The sequence below is a fragment of the Schistocerca gregaria genome, chromosome 4 (assembly GCF_023897955.1).
Source record: "Schistocerca gregaria isolate iqSchGreg1 chromosome 4, iqSchGreg1.2, whole genome shotgun sequence".
Taxonomy (NCBI): domain Eukaryota; kingdom Metazoa; phylum Arthropoda; class Insecta; order Orthoptera; family Acrididae; genus Schistocerca; species Schistocerca gregaria.
The window spans coordinates 662,482,248-662,500,417 of record NC_064923.1 but is presented as its reverse complement, the minus strand read 5'-3'; the positions used below and the strand labels follow the sequence as shown (position 1 = coordinate 662,500,417).

General features: G+C 38.1%; 1 protein-coding gene across 1 annotated transcript in view; it reads left to right on the top strand.

Moving 5' to 3' along the window:
• LOC126267176 (zinc finger and SCAN domain-containing protein 2-like) overlaps window positions 1-18,170 on the top strand; it is a 161,675-nt gene that overhangs the window by 38,548 nt on the left and 104,957 nt on the right. Inside the window, exon 3 of the mRNA XM_049972138.1 lies at window positions 8,659-8,739. Coding sequence (XP_049828095.1) covers window positions 8,659-8,739 — 81 coding nt within the window. The remainder of the gene's footprint in view (window positions 1-8,658; window positions 8,740-18,170) is intronic.

Below are 18,170 nucleotides of genomic sequence, written 5' to 3'. Positions count from 1 at the left end.
TTGTGACCATCCAAAAAGATCTGTCACCTCCGATTTGGTTAGTATCTAAAAGGAATTCCGCGAAAAATGCAGTGATTTGTTTTTGCCTGGTTTGTTAATGATTTGAACTTTCAGAGAAGTGCCATAAGTGGGGAATTTTGAATAAAATGTACACATTTCTCTTGTTGCCATGTTAAAATTTGCTTCTTTTGCCAAAACTCAGCAGAGTTTACACAGTCTCACCTCACTAACATGTTGTGCAGATGCAAAGTGAGAGAATTCTGAAACAGTGGTTTATTAAGTTTATTAAGTGGGGAAATGAGGAAAAGTAAGGTAAGCATCTTATGAAAAAGCACATCCTTGGTACAAAATAAATATGTAATGTCTTCACTTATGTTGTTCCAAAACCCATAGCATTTCTTGTTTCCCCAGCTGTCGATGGCCCTCAAAAAAGTCTGTAGTTAGTGGAATAACATGGTAGATAATGAAGTTTTGGGTAATAACCATATGGCAAAGTACTGGTCCCTTTGTGTGGTATCATTTTACAAAATCTCATTTCGATATCTCAAATCATTTATAAGATGTGAGTAATGTAGTGGATATTCCAATCTGGGTTTATCGCAGGAGCAGTGCGATTGCAAATGAGTGTATGTAATATGCACCAAACACAAAATTATAGGTACCCCTAATTTTCATTGCAAACATTTTTGAATTTCACTGAGTGTCTTATTTCCACGTAAATATCACAAGAACTATGACCATTAACGAAATGGTGGGCACATCAAAATAAACCTGGTGTATAAAGGTACAAGCAAAACAAAAATGAAATTTTCTTACTGAATAATTTCTGTAAAATTGTTTGAGAAAGATTACAGCACGAGCATGTCGATTTCGTGATCGCCAACTATCCGAAAGGTAGCAAACGCTTGTCAGCCGGCCCCTCTGAACGAATGAATAAACTCGCCCAGCACTTTGGATGAAAACTGGTTACTGCGCTTGAGCCACCTTATCCTATGCAACGTGTACCTGAGTGTCTGGATCCAAAGCTTTCAGTATGTCTTGTGAGAAAAGTGTGAGTTGGGCTTCGCGTAATCGGAATCCACACTGGTTGGCATGAAGAAGGTCATTCTGTTAGAGACACCTCATTATGTTTGAGCTAAGAATATGTTTTAAGGTTGTACAGCAAATGGATGGTAGTTTTGTAGATCACTTCTACTACCCTTATTGTAAATGGATGTGGCATGTGGTTTTTCCAACTACTGGGAACAGTTTTTTGTTTGAGCAATCCACTACACATTACACTTAGAAGAGGGGGTAACTCAGGTGCCTGGATCTTTATATAGTTTGAATCTGTTTCTCGGTTTCTCAACACCACTGGCGCTAATACTGATTTCACTCATTGTTTCAGTGGTACGAGTATTAAATCAGAGCAGTTCTTTTCCTTTGTAACAGAATATTTGAAAACAGAGTTAAGGATTTCAGCTTTTGCTTTGCCACTCTCAATTTTAGTTCTTGCCTCATTTGCTAGTGACTGTACACTAACTTTGGTGCAATTAGCAGCCTTTACATATGCCCAGAATTTGTATGGGTTTTGTGAAAGATCGTTGGACAATAATCTGTTATGGTATTATTGAAGGCCTTACACATTGCTGTCTTGACAGCTAAACACTTTCCATTCAGCATCTCTCTATTTAGTCCTACATTCTATGCCTTCTCTGCAGTAGTCTCTGTGTCTTTAGAAATTTCTTTATAGTGGCTGTGTATTATGGAGGTGAGTGGGGTTCTGAACTATCTGTTATAGATAGTTTCCAGAGAAGGCATTTAGTAATCTTTCACAGATGTCTTCTCACATCCACCACTAACAAACCTGTACTTTTCCAACCGATTTTTGCAGGATTAAAGTCTGCTTTGATGATTAAAGTATGATTGCAGAACTTATCTGTAAGCGGACTGATGTTTTCTCTGGAGTTTTTGGTAACATCAGGAGGTGAATCTGGGCAGTTATAGAAGGATTCAGTTCGCATTTTATGCCCACCTCTGATACTGAGTCTTGCACAAACAATCTCTCATGCAGTTCCAATTTCTATCTTGGTAGATATGAGTTTCTAGTGTACTGTGACAAATACACCACCTCTTTTTACCATTAGCGTAGCCTTTTGGTATACACTTAAATTTTCCCCAAAAATTACACTACTGTTAGTTTCAGGTTTCAACGAGCTTTCTGTACCTAGTGTTACGTGAGCTTCACTGGTTTTCAGACGTGCTTTAAACTCTGACACTTCATTGTGAATGCTTTGGCACTTATTTACTGTGACTTTAATACTTTCACCAATTTGGGGTGGGGGGGGGGAGATCATTCTATTGGATCCTACATTTATATGTATGGGTCTCCTACAGCTGATGTTACCAGGATTGGGTGGAGAATTGCTTAATCTAAAAAACCATTGTGTACACCCCACACACACTACCTGGGTAGCAGCCTCTGACTTGTAGCTCACACCTGACCCATTTAGGGGGACCCTACAGTTCTTAATCCTTGGTGCAAGTCCAGAAAGTCACTGCCTGGCTTGTCAGAGAACCTCTGAAGGCTCTGGTTCAGTCCTTCCATTTGACTCAGAACCAGGAGGCCACTATCATATCTGGGGACAGTGCTGCATGTTGTGAGATTTGTTGGAACTCCATGCTTAAGGCTGGTCTTTACAACTTTCTCTCCCAGTCGCTGGAATGATCCTAGTAAGACTTTGAACCTTCTCTGTCAATTGCTGGAATAACAGATTGCAGACTGTGTGTTGCCTGCAATTGCTGCAGACAACACACATCATTTGTTCCAGTGTGTGCTACCATCTGCAGTTGGTTGCACCCATTCTCCCAATGGCTGCTGGAATAGCCTGTTGAAGATGTCGAATGAGACCCCCAAGGTATGTACTTTGAGTGCAACTGGTGTTCTTTCCTGTCCCTTGTGCCATTTCCCTAAGGGGTACCATTATTCGCCATTCATTCGAACTACTGATGATTAATTGGCCCCTACTGTATTGTGTTTGCCTTACCTTGACATGGGACTCAGCAAGTTTCCACAAAACAGTTTCAGTTTCAGTGAAAGACAGCACCTGGAACTTTCTGGTTAGGGGGATCGGCAGCATCATATATTTTTGTGTTGTTTCATAAAAGTTTTCTTATTTTCTGTTGAAGCTCTCGTATTTTAATACCTCTCATGTGCAGCTCACACATAGGGCACCAAATGAAGTAATACAATGTGGAATTCACTTGTTATGGGTTGTAACTAAGTTTTCACTTCTCAATTTATCTGAACTCCAATGCTGTTTGTAATAATAGTTAGCGTATTGAGTCTTGGTGGTTGCTTTGTATTTTCTTGAAGCTGTGGACCCTCTACAAAGTTCCACAGTTGGTGTGGATTTTTCACCAGCTGAGAGCTGACAACTACATACATCAACTTATTACAAAATTACATAACTGCTTTTGAAAGAACTCTTCTGATTTTGTTGCTCAAATAAAACCATTGCACACTTCGGTGAACATTAACTCAAGCAACATAGATGAAGTGAATCTTATGACATCACCTCAAAGAGTATGTAAACATTTCAATTGTTTTCTTGGCCATTGACATTGCACACAGCGCCCCATTGTCTCTGCCATCCAAAGCACCACCAAGCAGCGACACCAAAACATCAGAGATGCTCAATCGTCTTTGCCAGTGTCCTATCCACACTTCGTTCATCTTTTGTGCACATATTAACATTTAGCACACACAGTTGCATGTCCGTTACCTGTAGACTACCTAAAATACATTTTCTACTTTCATGAACATCTTTTGTTGGCCTAAAGTATAATAGTGGAACATGTTATTCTGAAGAATCTCTTCAATTGGACTGTTGTATGACCCGTAGGAAATTGCAACAGTGAGATAATTTTTCAACATAAATTGTTCTAAGTAAGTTTTCAATTTTTGTGTGTTCTTTCTTTTCTTATATGTTGTTTTGTGTTATTTGATATTTACAAAAAGCAGTTTGCCACAAAAACTAACACTCTGCAATAAAAAATACGTCTTAAACAGTAAGAGTTAAAAAAGTTGTCAGTCTTTTCTGTAACAAATTGCATGTACCAGTATTAAACTTTCTGTATGTTAAAATTAGAATGATACATTTTATGCAAATTTGTTTTCCATGTATGTCAAACTTCTGTGGACAAACTTTTAGTTTTGCAAAAACAAAAATTTGTTCATAAATAAGTTCATGAAGGTCCATTTGTTTTCTTTTGTCTTGGAAACGATGAAAAAGTCAGCCAACCTGTTGCATGGAATATTTTATTAGAACCCTTGACCAACTATAAAATTATCATCTTAAGAAGGAGATTGTGATGCCTAGAAATTGTACATTTTTTTGCAAAAGGTTCAAGTGAAACAGAAATATGAAATGCACATAAAATACTAGAGACCAAGAGTATACACTTGTTACATATTGCGTTGTAAAGGTAAAGATTATAATAAGGATATTTTGCTCTTGTCAAGTAAAAATTTGCCTCAAAAATAATAAAATAAATTATGGTCATCAGTTAGCATCAGTGTGAATTTCATGAATAAAACTGATCAACTAATGTAATAGGCTCTTAACTCGAGGTAGCTTCCGTGTAGAGGTTAACCAAATGTGTAATGGGCAAGAAATGCACAAATAAACAAGCTGAGTTGCTTACACAACACCACCAGACAAATAAAAGTTGTGTGTGATTACTCATTAATTATCATCTTGAGTAACTTATGTCTAATCATTGGAAAGAAAAGGGCATCAATTTTGAATATTACAAGCCTACCTTTAACAGTGCAGTCTGATATGGCACATCCACTATATTAAAAAATGCAATTAAAAGTCGTTATAACAGAAAATTTTATAAAACATAATTTCATTAAAACAATTACAGGCGTTTTGGGTAAGTCTTCCTTCCGTAGCAACATAGGCTGTTGCTCCAAATCCGTTGCTCCAAATAGATGAAATGTAGAGCTAAAAAACTGTTTAGCTTTCTATGTAATGAAAACTGATGATGGAAAATAAAACATAATGTCTTAAAATAGTTGTGTATTTTGGATTCATTTCTGGCGGTATGACAACGGAACTGTAATGTGAACTGTCTAGTGCTGAACAACTGACAAGAGCAAGTATGTTTGAGGAAAATGACGTCCTCACCACAGTGCATGCAGCCTGTAAACAGCTGTTAAGTGGCCGTGAGTAAGGACATAACACGGTTGAGAAAATTCTTATTACTGAGCTGCAGCTGTTCATTTGAGATAAAACCCTCTCAGTTAGCTAAATGTTTAAAAATCTTAAGTCCCTCCGATAAATATAACGTAACAATTACCTTCCTTATGCAAAATTACTGTTTCTTTTAGTTTTCTCAGAATATGTTCAGAATTTAACAAAACTTCTGCATAGGCGTAATTATATACGTTATTACCTCCCTCACTCAGTGATTACTCTTTACACTAAACTTCGAATGCCCTTCCAGTTTGTCCTGTATAATATCTCGGACAGTTATCACATATGTAACATTTTGTAAACATCTGAGTTGGTAAAAGGATATTCATTTACGCCAAGGGTGTATATTGGATTTTGCTTCACACTATTATTGGTGAAAAATGTAACCTTACAACCACACGTTTTAGTTAAGAGATGGCTAACCCTGTATGACACTTTATCCAAAAAAGCTATTGATATAAACTTTTTGTTTTCCCCTGTAACTGTCCTTTTGTTATTGCCAAGCATTGAAAATTTTGTAGCTGTTTTACTATTTAGGATCTGGTCAACTACACCTGGCTAATAGCCATTGTTGCTTGCAGTCATTTTGATCAGGCTTAATCAAAGCGTGATTTGTTGCTGAGTGGAAGAAAGCTACTTAATTGGCATGTGGATGAAAAGAGTCAGCTGGAATAAAGTTGTCTCAGTAAGTCGCTTTATGATGAACATTGCAGTTAATTTTACTATTCTGTATAACATCAAATCTAGTAAATTTAATTCACCATTCTGGTTTCGAAATTATTTTGTAAGTTTAATTTTCTTACAAAAATTATTGGAAATGTCAAACAACTGTTATAAACTTTGGTTAGTGCCATCAAATGCAAAAATTAAATCATCAGTATAACCGGAAGCTTATTACTTAGCTCGGATTTTGATTAAGCTTTATTCTTTGGGGGGGGGGGGGGGGGGGGGGGATGGATAAAATACTAGCTAAAGGACTTCCCACATGGCTTAGTCAAATGATTGTTCATACAATTTACCATCAAACATAAAATAGTTGTACTTTAGCACCATGCTCAATAATCTCACAAGTTCAGAGATTTGTAATTCTGTCATTTTTTTACGATGTAATAGGTTATTTTTGATGATCTTGAGTATCAAACCAGTATGAGCATTTGTATAAAGGCTTGTAATATCAAAAGAAAGCAAAGCAGTGTGAGACACGCATTGTACAGTTTCAGTTTATTTATCAAATATAAACTATTTGCAACAGAAAAATTATTTTCAAAAACAAAGGATTCTTTAACTTGTGTGTGAATGGCTAGCTAATTTGTGACGAGCGTTACATTTACTGTTCATAATCGGATGAGTTGGATGTCTGTCCTTGTGGATCTTAAACTGACTTCTCAGAATGGAAGGCTTAGGATCCATGTTCACTATCTATTTCTTTTGAAATTTCTAATAAGTTTCTTGGTATTACTTAAGCAGTTCTCAATCTCTTTTTACAGATCTGTGGTCAGGTCTGTATCTGCTTTGGTGGTGTCATTTTCCTCAAAAAATTTCATTGTCTTTCTATTGCAACAATTACAGTAATCCCTTTGTTATAGAGGCTTCATTGTTTTTCAGTTTACGATTAATATTATTTGTTCCCTTCTGCTCTTTGGCTAATATCCTGCATTTAGTAGTGACTTCTTTTTCTGGAATATTACTGCTTTCATTTGCCATCCTAACTTGTTTCGATTTATCCATTTTTATATGGTGTGGACCAATTTTGAGATCTCATGCAACATTCTCAATTACACTAGGATTATTAGGCTCAGGTTCTGTTTTGTACTTTTAGTTTTTTAGGTAATTGTCTTGAATCACAGGTTATTAACATTCATTATAGAAACTTGATGTCATCAGTTTGCTAGCATCAATATAATAAATGATCAGTATCTTTTAACAGAGTTACAAGTACTAACTTTTTCTTTACATCACATGACAAAGTTGGCCTATAATGATGATTTTTATGGTAAAGAATATAGGATATATTGACAGTGTAGCTGCCATCTTCTTGTGGTCACTGGCCATTGGCTAACAGATTGTGTTGTTTGGCTCTACCTCTTCCTCAAATAGAAAGGGTAATTACTACAAACTTCACATCGGGGCGGGGGGGGGGGGGGGGGGGGGAGGTGGGGGGTACAACATATACCACAGAGCAGAGATAATGAGTCGGTTACTCCATTTTGGATTTTTCATTGTATGTAGAAAACCATTTGCATGATATACAAGGTGTTTCACATTTCCTATTACAGACTACTAGTGGCTGCACAGGGGACTTAATAGATAAAGTTTCCAAAAGGAACCTAGGTTCGGAATTGCATTTTTGAATATAAAATAAATTATGATATAATATACTATTTTTGTCTGACTACATCAACGTCTGTAAGAAACAGGTACATTTGCCACTAGGAGTACTGGCTGATGTGCTGCACTTCGACTTTGAAGCAAAGAGGACATCCTTCGTCACATAGAAGAGAACTCAGTGATGAGTACTTGAAACATTGCCTATGCCAGAGGCTTCCACAGAGCACAAAGGTCAGAGCTCATTACCTCCACTGTTGTGTAGGAGACTTGAAAGTGGTCCAATCTTCAGTCTTATTTTTCACCCAAACTGGGCATTTCTTGACTGGGGTTCCTTTTCAAAACTTTATCTTCTTGATCCACTCTAAAACCCATAGAAGACTCATTTGTATTAAACATACATTATATATTTAGCTGTTGTTCAGGTGGAGAAGACAAAAGTGTAATCCAGTAATAAGATGACAATATGGCCTGAGACTTTGTGACACTACAAACAGCAGGGACAGTTGTTATGCATACTGTCATTTAGGCAGCTTGGTCTGTTTATTTATTTTTTTTTTTTTTAAAAAAGAAGTAATGTCAGATGACAAAATATTGCTGATATCTTGATTTGATGCAGTTTGTGGTAATGTTTGTTCCCAACAATAAATTGTTAACTGCTCAGTTTACCTACAAGTTCTAGAACTTTCCATTGAAGTGGTGAGATGGAAATTCCCCAATTTCTGAGAAAGGCAGGGTCCATAGCTTCATCACAAGACTATACTGGGCACTGAGTTGCATGTATCACAGTTCTTAATCAAAAGTAGACTGACTTCTTCTGTGATTATGATATTGGAAGGCATCATTGTGTAAAGCCATAGGATTTCTTGTTGTTTTGAAGTACCAGTGTAAATAACAATTAGGCCTGTGCTTTACATGAGATGAGCAGATATTTAATCAATAAATCAACAAACAGTTGTGTTACTGTAATATTCATTTTTGTACTCCATCTTCTGTGAAGAGTTCTTTTTATATATTTCTTTCATTCCATTGTTCATTATGGCTTTGTCATAAATATTTCTTAAAAAATTTGATATTTTGTGATTTGCAGGTGGTGACTGGTGCGCATGATTGGCTGTCCACTATGCAACCACAGCAAGCTGTGGAATGTGAACCAGATGTGTTGATCAAGGTATATATTGCTCTGTAATCTGTATAACTGTCTGAGTTATTTATTTGTACAGGAAATTACAACTTGTAATATTGGGAATAAATATTTTTAACACCATAGGGATAATAATCTGTTTATATTAGCGCAAAGACGGCTAATGTTACTTAGTTTTCTGTGCTGATATAAATGTAATCTGTGAGAACAAAAGTCATCAGAAAATAAATGTGATGTCTTACTAATAGTGCGAAGAATATTATTGTTAGTTGGCAAATTTTTGTTTTGTGGGAATAAAGCTAGTGCTTTTTTATTTGTTTGTAAGGCTGGCTTTAGTCATCAAACTTATATATCAGGTTATTTTACTTATTTTGCACATCCAGCCATATCTTCTTTTATCCAGCATGTGGAATGATAGCATATGGCTCTCGGGTCTTGCACTTTCTACGTGTATGCATGCAAATCTTTGAGAGATGAAGTAGTGAAAGCAGCAGAGAATCAAATAGGAAAAAGACAAGGCGTAATATAAATCCTTGGATAACACAAAAGATATCGAATTTAATTGATGAAAGGAGAAAATATAAAAATGCAGCACATGAAGCAGGGTGAAAGGGAGTAAAAAGTCTAAAAAATTAAATTAATAGGAAGTTAAAAATGGCTGAGCAGAAATGGCTAGAGGACAAACGTAAGGATGTAGAAGCATATTTCAGTAGGGCAAAGACAGATATCACCTACAGGAAAATTAAAGAGGCTTTTGGAGAAAAGAGAAGCAGATGTATGAATATTGAGAGCTCAGATGGAAAAACAGTCGAAAGCAAAGAATGGAAAGCTGAAAGCTGGAAGGAGTATATAAAGGGTCTGGATAAGGGAGAGGAATTTAAGGGAATTTTATGGAAATGAAAAGGGAAATAGACAATGATGAGATGGGAGATATGATCCTACGAGAAGATTTGACAGAGCACTGCAAGACCTAAGTTGAAACAACGCTCTGGGACTAGACGTTGTTTTGTCAGGATTACTGACAGCCTTGGGGAGCCAGCTATGACAAAAATCTTCCAACTGGACATACGAGACAGACGAAATATCCTCAGACTTCAAAAGGATGTAGGAAATCCAGTTCCAAAGAAATCAAGTGCTGACAGGTGTAAATATTATTGAACTATCAGTTTAATAAGTCATTGTTGCAAAATGCTAACACAGATTCTTTATAGAACAATGGAAAAGCTGGTAGAAGCCGGCCTTGGGGAAGATCAGTTTGGGGAAATGTAGGAACATGCGAGTCGTACTGACCCTATGACTTGTCTTGGAAGATAGAAAATGTTTATCTATAGCATTTGTAGACTTAGACAAGGCTTTTGACAGTATTGACTGGAATACTCTCTTTGAAATTCTGAAGGTAGCAGGGGTAAAGTACAAGGAGCGAAGACTATTTATAATTTGTTCAGTAAGCATATGGCAGTTATAAGACTGAAGGAACACGAAAGGGAGGCAGTTGTTGAGAAGGAAGTGAGACAGGGTTGTAGCCTATCACCAATATTATTCAATCTGTACACTGAGCAAGCAATAAAGGAAATAAAAGAAAACTTTGGAGTAGGAATTAAAGTTCAGGGACAAGAAATAAAATCTTTGAGGTTTGTTGATGACATTGTAATTCTGTCAGAGACAGCAAAGGACTTGGAAGAGCAGTTGAACGGAATGGACAGTATCTTGAAAGGAGGATTTAAGATGAACATCAACAAAAGCAAAAAAATTATAATAGAATATAGTCGCATTAAATCAGGTGATGCTGAGGGAATTAGATTAGGAAACAAGACATTCAAAGAAGTAGGTGAGTTTAGTTATTTGAGCAGCAGAATATCTGTATTAAGTATAGAGGATATAAAATATAAACTGGCAGTGACAAGAAAAGCATTTCTGAAGAAAACATTCAAATCTAGATTTAAGTGTTAGGAAGCCTTTTCTGAAAGTATTTATATGGAGTGTAGCTGTGTATTGAAGGGAAACATGAATGATAAACAGTTTAGACAAGAGAATCAAAGTTTTGAAATGTGGTGGTACAGGGTACAACAGAAGAACAGAAGGATCCTGAAGATTAGGTAGGTAGATCATGTAACTAATGAGGAGCTACTGAGTAGAATTAGGAAGAAAAGAAATTTGTGGCCCATTCAGACTATAAGAAGGGATCAGTTGATAGGCCACATACTGAGACATCAAGGGATCACCAGTTTAGTATTGGAGGGAAGTGTGGATGATGAAAGTTGTAGATAGAAATGAAAAGATGGATACAGTAAGCAGTTACTCAGAGATGAATAAGCTTGCACAGGGTAGAGTTGCATGGAGAGCTTCATCAAACCAGTCTTTGGACTGAAGACCATAACAACAACAGCAGCAGCAGCAATAACAACACGTATGTAAATTTACGTCTACATTTATACTCTGCAAGCCACTTCATGGTGTGTGTCGGAGGGTACTTCTGATACCATTATCTGTTCCTCGCATCCCTGTTTCATTCATGAAATTCATGAATGGCATGTGGGAAGATGATTGTTGGTAAACCTTTGTATTGACTCCAGTTTTTTTGGATTTTTTTCATTGTGCTCATTTTGTGTTACCTATGTGGGGGGAGTGAGGCGTAGCGAAATGTTGTCCAATTCTTCCTTGCACTTAGGCATCTTTGTAATGCCTACTTGACAGTTCTGTGACTGAACTTCAAGTTACTTTTGATCTGTCTTGCCAGGCAGGTTGGACTTGTGGCTTTTTACACTTAATCTTTAACTTGTGCACATTTTATAAAGATGACTATTTTATATGCCATGTTGGATCACTTCTTTGCTAGCCAGGCTATGGAACAGCTGACAGTTTGTGTTACCATTGCATATACAATTTTTTATATAATACCTGCTTTGCCATTACAAATCATGGACATGTGATGTAACTGTTCATTTTCCTTCTTTATTACTGTCGTCTTGTGATATTATAGTTTACAACCTGGCTTGCTCATGATGAAGTTTTTTGCTACATACTGTCATAGTTTGTTGACCCTTCTGTGAGTGCCTATCACTGAATGACTGCAAATAATGATGGTGTTTTTCAATTCGCTTCCCCCCTCTTTTTTACAATTTGAATAATCTGAAGATGCTTGCAGAAAACAACCAAAACTAGTCATAATGCTGTAATTGTATTCAAAAAATTATGGTCTAGGCATTGAAAGTTTTTGCATTAAAACACTATTTTAAGACTGTTGTCTCCTTCCTGACAATGTCAGGCTTCACTAACACTAATTTTCATTAGGTCTTGTCTATCTCTTCTATTAATCAACAATGATATGGATCATGCATTGATAAGTGATACTCAGGAATTGGCCACACAATCATTTTCTAGGGCACTTCTTGCATGGATGAAAGATTCTTCTTTTGAATCTCAAGCTGGCATGTGCTTTTCCTACTATTTGTTTAATGTGGGCTTTCTGCTTTAGATTTCTCCAGATGGTTTTTCCCCAGTATTTTATTGTATTTACTGTTTCCAGTGGTTTTTCACCAGTAATGTAATTGTACAGAAGTGGATTGCTTTGCCTATTTATGCACAATATGTTACATGTATTAACATTCATTGTCAACTGCCAGTCCTTGTATCTGTAATTAATCCTCTGATTGTCTTCCTGCAGTGTGCTGCAATCTTCTGGTGTTGCTACCTTCTCGTAGGCAACTTGCAAACAGACTCATGGAATTTCTGACATTATCCATTTAATCATTGACATAAATTGTAAGCAGTAATGGTAGTATCACTGAAATTATCTTAACAACTGTTGATTTTATTCCATTAAGAGCAATGTGTCGAATTTCATCAGTGGAGAAGTTCTGAATCCAGCCACAGGTCTGTTTTGATACTCTGTAGGCTTGTATTTTTTTCACTAAAAGACAGTTCACAAAATGAAACTGTGTCAAATGTCTTCCTGAAGTTTGACTACATTGTGTAAGATAACCAACCTTGTTGTCTCTTCTTTTAGCCTCTCTGGTAGCACACCAGTCCGTTGTGAAACTGAAAATCTTAACAAACAATGGATAATATTTATTTAATAATGTATGCAACTCCATAGTTTTGGAGTCGCTTTCTCACATGTTTATTAAACTTGATGTTAAATTGTTATGACAACAATTGGTTCCTTAACTTTGCAACACAAATAGCACATAAATCAGGTTATCTCTCACATAAAACAACATCCCAGTGTCAGAATTTATCAGATTAATTATAATATTGTTGAAGCACAGTTTTCAGAATCACTATCAATGAATTGATTGTTGTTATAAAAGTATTCAAAACAAATATCAAGTGTGGTACAGAACACAGTTTACACTTACATCATGTGCCACTCTAAACACAGTGTCTTGCAGTAATCTATCAGAAAAGTTACACCACCAGTATTTCATTTGGTCCAGTTCTTAAGGAAGGTTGGAACTACTACTAGACAGGAAGCAATTTCTTTCACATAATCTCTGTAGAATTTTATGGATATCCCTTCAGGTCTAGATGCCTTTCCACTATAAAGCAATTATAGTTGATTTTGTATTTCACAATCATTGATCTCAGTATGTGCCATTTCGGTATTTGTGCGATGATTGGGATGTGGGACCATGTTATGATCATCCATAGTCAAGCGGTTTTGGAAGACCGAATTCAGTATTTTGGCCTTCTCTCTGTCATGTGTTTAGTGCACGTATAGTCATGGAGTGACTTAATAAGTGATTTTTATCTGCTTACATAATAGCAAAACTTCTCAGGGTTTTGTCAGATCAGTGGCAAAATTTTACTTTCAAATTCATTGGACACTTATCTCGTTACACTCCTTATGCTCATGTTCTCTTCATTCAACTTTTGTTTGTCACATACATTTTCCTTAATTTTTGATGAAGCTCTTTTTGCTTTCATAGCAACATTCTAACATGTCTATTAAACTGCAATGGGCCTCTTCCACACCGTATTGAATGATGAATGGTGCTTTAAATTTTTATCAATTTATAGTCCATGTCTTCGTCCTCTGAACTGAAAATTTGATGTTGACTGCACAGGTACCCGACAGTTTGTATCCTATTGCACTTGCTAAGCAAAAATGTTTTCCTATCTTTCTTAACATCCCTTGTAACACCTGTAGTCATTGTTGCTATCACACCCTTATGATAACTTATGCCATCACCTACTTTAACTGATTCCAAAAGTTTGCATCTATTTGTTGCTTGGAGGTCTAGGATGTTACCCTCACGAGTTTGTCCTCTATGTGCCCTAAGTAAGTTTTGGACAAGACACTCAGAATAATGTCACATGAATACCTGTGTCTGTCATTAGTTTTGATAGTATGACTACCCTATTCTGTAGCTTGCAAATTGAAGTCTTCATCATAGTATGGTCATCATCATAGTATGGTCAGTAAACTTGTTTCTAATATTCTGCAAGCTCTTTCTGAAGTCCTCTGTCACTACAGTTCATGATGTATGTAGTTTGTAAAAGCGTGTTTGACCCACTTGTGATGCTTAACTTTACCAAGATTGTTTCACATTCAGAATCTGTAATAACCTCAGTAGACATTATCAAATGTCTCACAGCAAGAAATCCTCTGCCACCATTGATGTCCATTCTGTGATTTCCATGTAGCCTATATTCCAATCTGAATTTAGAATTTTGTTGTACTTCTGGTTTCAACCAATTCTCTGTTCCTAATATTATCTAGTCATTATTAGCTTTACTAAGTTTCTACTGGCTGTAAATATCTATATATCTCTTCCTACATTGTTGATATTCCTACCTGGAGTTTCCGTTGTTTAACATTAAAAAGTGATGCTCTGATCCTAATAGTATCTAGGCATTCTAACTTTAATAAGTGGTACTGATCCTGGGACCTTACTTGGGATATTCCTGCTGTTTACTACGAGCTGCAGTTTTTGCTGTTACCGTGGATGTAATGGCCCTTGTGCTTGTTGATCGTGCAGCTCTGTGCTCCCTCTCTTCTCTTGTTCAGTATCTGCCATACAGGGTAGGGGATGTCAGTATCAGTTTTGCTTTTAGGAGGATGTACAGGCTTTCTATTTCTTCCCTCCATGGCTCCAACTAGTGCTACTAGTGAGCATACACTAGCATCTTTGTCCTTCACAGGAAGCTCTTTTCTTGTTCTATAGACAGCTTCCATTGAGCTGCATCTTCATTGGTCAAGCTTCCATATTCATGTTTCTATGCCTGATTCAATGTTTTCACTGTGGCTTTGAGTTTTTTTGTTTTCTTTGATTTAATCAGGAAAACAAAATGACAGTCATCTTAGCTCCTTGTTGCCTCTACCATTCATAAATTTATTGTGTGGTATACATCCCTGCCATTCTAGTAAAGCCAGTCAGTACCCATGTGGAGTAGTAGGTGGCTCTTTACTAGGTTTTTGTTAGATACAATCTCTTAAGCAGTTAGTAACTTAAGTATTTTGTGTCTTTTGGCCTTCAGTGCTTCACTTTGGAAAAATAAATGTGGTACAGTTTCATTCCACACACCACACAGTCTGCACTCAGAAGCTTCTTTCTCCATGCTCATTGTGTGCAGATATTTCCTGAAGCTCCCATGGCCAGTTACTAGATTTATCATGAGTTTAATTTGCCTCCCATTCAAGCCCAAGATTACAGAACTTCTCTTAAAACCTGATTTTTGGCATCATTAGCTTGCCATGATTCTGTTTTTGAGGTTATTCCAATATTCTGTATGTTTGTCTCCTGGTCCAGCTATGTATTTTAGATTTTACCATCAACTTAGTGATGACTGAAACACGTTCTGGTCCAACAAATTGGGTTGTCACCTCTGACCTGACCATCCTGTATCCTTGTTTACTACCACCAAATCGTGGGTGATTAGGGACCCACAGCAGGTTTACACTGTTGCTTTCTCATAGCCTTACCAGAGGTTCATGGCATGATCCCATTGCAGGTGCTAATAGACATTTCAGAGTTGCTTGGCTGTCTGAATGAATATAGGTGCTATGATCTTTCTGGCATATATGTAGATTCTGCTCTGTGCACACTGTGAGTATGAGTACCTACTGCTGTAGTATTGTAGCCATCTTCCTTAGAGAAATTAGACTCTCTAGAGTAGGGTGCACTCTACCTTTGTTTTCGACACATCAATAAACCACACTGTGTCTCCTGAATGGTATCGTGGTTCATTCTTCCACTCTTCCCTACATCCAATTGTTACATTGAATGGTTTTTTGAAGCAGCTGAAGCTATTGTATAGTGAGCTGTCATTTCCCTGACCAATCCTTTATTTATCACATTCATTGTATTAGTTTAAGACCTATATATCCTAAAGGTTTTCAGTTTTTTAGCTGTATGCCCTTGTCGCTGACTCATTTGTAACTCAAAAGATATACTGGCAGCATGTCAAGTACGGTCTCCATCCTGGCAGTGGTTGTGCTGCTAATTCTGGCTGTTATGGCTGGACAGGCCAGTCTCTGAACCTTCCTAAGCTCCTTAACAACATATTTTATAATCCTTAGCAACCACCGCTATACTTAATTGCACTGTAGTATAGCCCCCATAAATTATCATAAGTCTTGCTGTATAGGTGTGTATCCCATACATGCTCCTTGGATTTGGACCTCAGTTTTTACCACTGGCCCATATAGTGTGCACGAAAGCACTTTTTGTCATGGTACTGATATTCTTTATGTGAGGGGTCCTTGTTAGTTTCGCATCCAGGTTTACCCCCTGGTACGTCACTACTCTCTTTAATGGTAGGATTTTACTGAACAGCTTAAGATTCCAGTATGTGTCATGGAAATGCTTCCTGATCAATGGTACAACAACAATTTTTTTGGAACTGACATTTTGATCCTGTTTCCTACACTAGTTTTGCACAATGTTCAGAGTGCATTGTGCCATTGTTTTATTGCTACTTACAAATTTGCTAAGTATTGCTATGACTGAGCTGTCTTTGAATCCATAGCAAAAATAATGTCTAGCATTTAACTCCTTAATAAGTTCATTCACCACTTAGTTCCAGTAGTGGGGACAAAAGCTCATCTTGTGGACACACTCTGGTAGTGGTGGTGATCACCATCTTCAAATCCATCACAGTGGCTTCTACCTTTTGTCGACTCAGCATGGTCTTAATCCACCCACGTGCAATGGTCTTAATGCCATGCTCTTCCGCAGGTCTATCCGTGTGGGTTTCAGGCTGTGTTACTAAAAGCCCCTTCAATATCTGGCAAGAAGCAGAAAGCAACTACCCGAAAGTGTGCTTTTTGGTGTGATTAAGAGTACCTGGCTTTGGAATGAAAACAACCTTCACTTTTCTTCAAGCAATGTGAATGACTGCTGCTGCTGGACTGGTTCTGAACACTCTGCATAGGAATCTGATTAATCCGTGTCTTGCTAGTTACAGTGCAGCCAGAAAAATACCATCTGGATATGCTGCCTTTGTGATGTTCCACTTAACTATTGTTTTATTGCACTTGGTTCTGAAGAATCTTGGTCTCATGTCTTGTTAAACTGAAATAACACATTAAAAACTGATGTCAAGTAGGAGAGATTCAAATGATTCTGGTTTCATAATTCACAATACATAGAGGCAAAAAGAAATGCATCTGCTTCTTTGTAAATCTACAAGGAAGGAGAATCACCCTGTAGTAACACGGTTCATGTATTCCATTGCACTTCACATAGCGTAGACCGGGAATTGTCTCATAGGCATGCCAGATGTGAACTGACTGGGCATGGCCTGTGCTGCCTGAGTTGTTGTTGTTGTTGTTGTTCCGCCAGCAGAGGTCGCGGCCGAATTCTCGCGTGCCCTCTGGTGGACGGGACTCTACTTGCGGCAACTACCGTTCGTGACGCGCCGTGCCGATGTGCGTCTCCCATGATCTTTCTGGTGGCTACTGCACTCCTCCTCCTCCGGGGGGTGAAGCCACTGTGATCCACTGCGTCGGAAGGTGTAGCATCGTGCAGGAGTGATGACCTCCATGTCCATGGGAAGGCTGGAGTCGAGGGGAACTGCCAACCCTGCCGGAATACGGCTGGAAGTGACCCACACGAAGAGGCCCCCGTCGTCCCACCACCGGAGCCCGGGACAGAACGGGTGACAGGCCGTTGAACTCCGGACCCTGCTCCACCCCGAGAGGGGCAAGTCCCAGTGGCGGGGACGATGGGGAAGGGACGGCCACAGGTGAACCAGCCTCCTGAGAAACCGGGTCTGCGAGGGGGGCTGGCTTTTGCTGGGGCATCGCTAACGATGGCGATGCCAGTGCTACTGGAGGCTGCCAAGGCTGAGAGCCATCGCAGTGCGGCGGAATCACAGGGGGGAGGGGTGGTAGCGTCCCCTGAGAAAGCAACACGGGTGCCGGCAATGGGGAAGGCGATGCCCAAGGGGCCGGAGGATGGGTGCCCAAACGTGGACGTACCTGATTTTGGTGACGACGTACCTCCCAGTCCCCC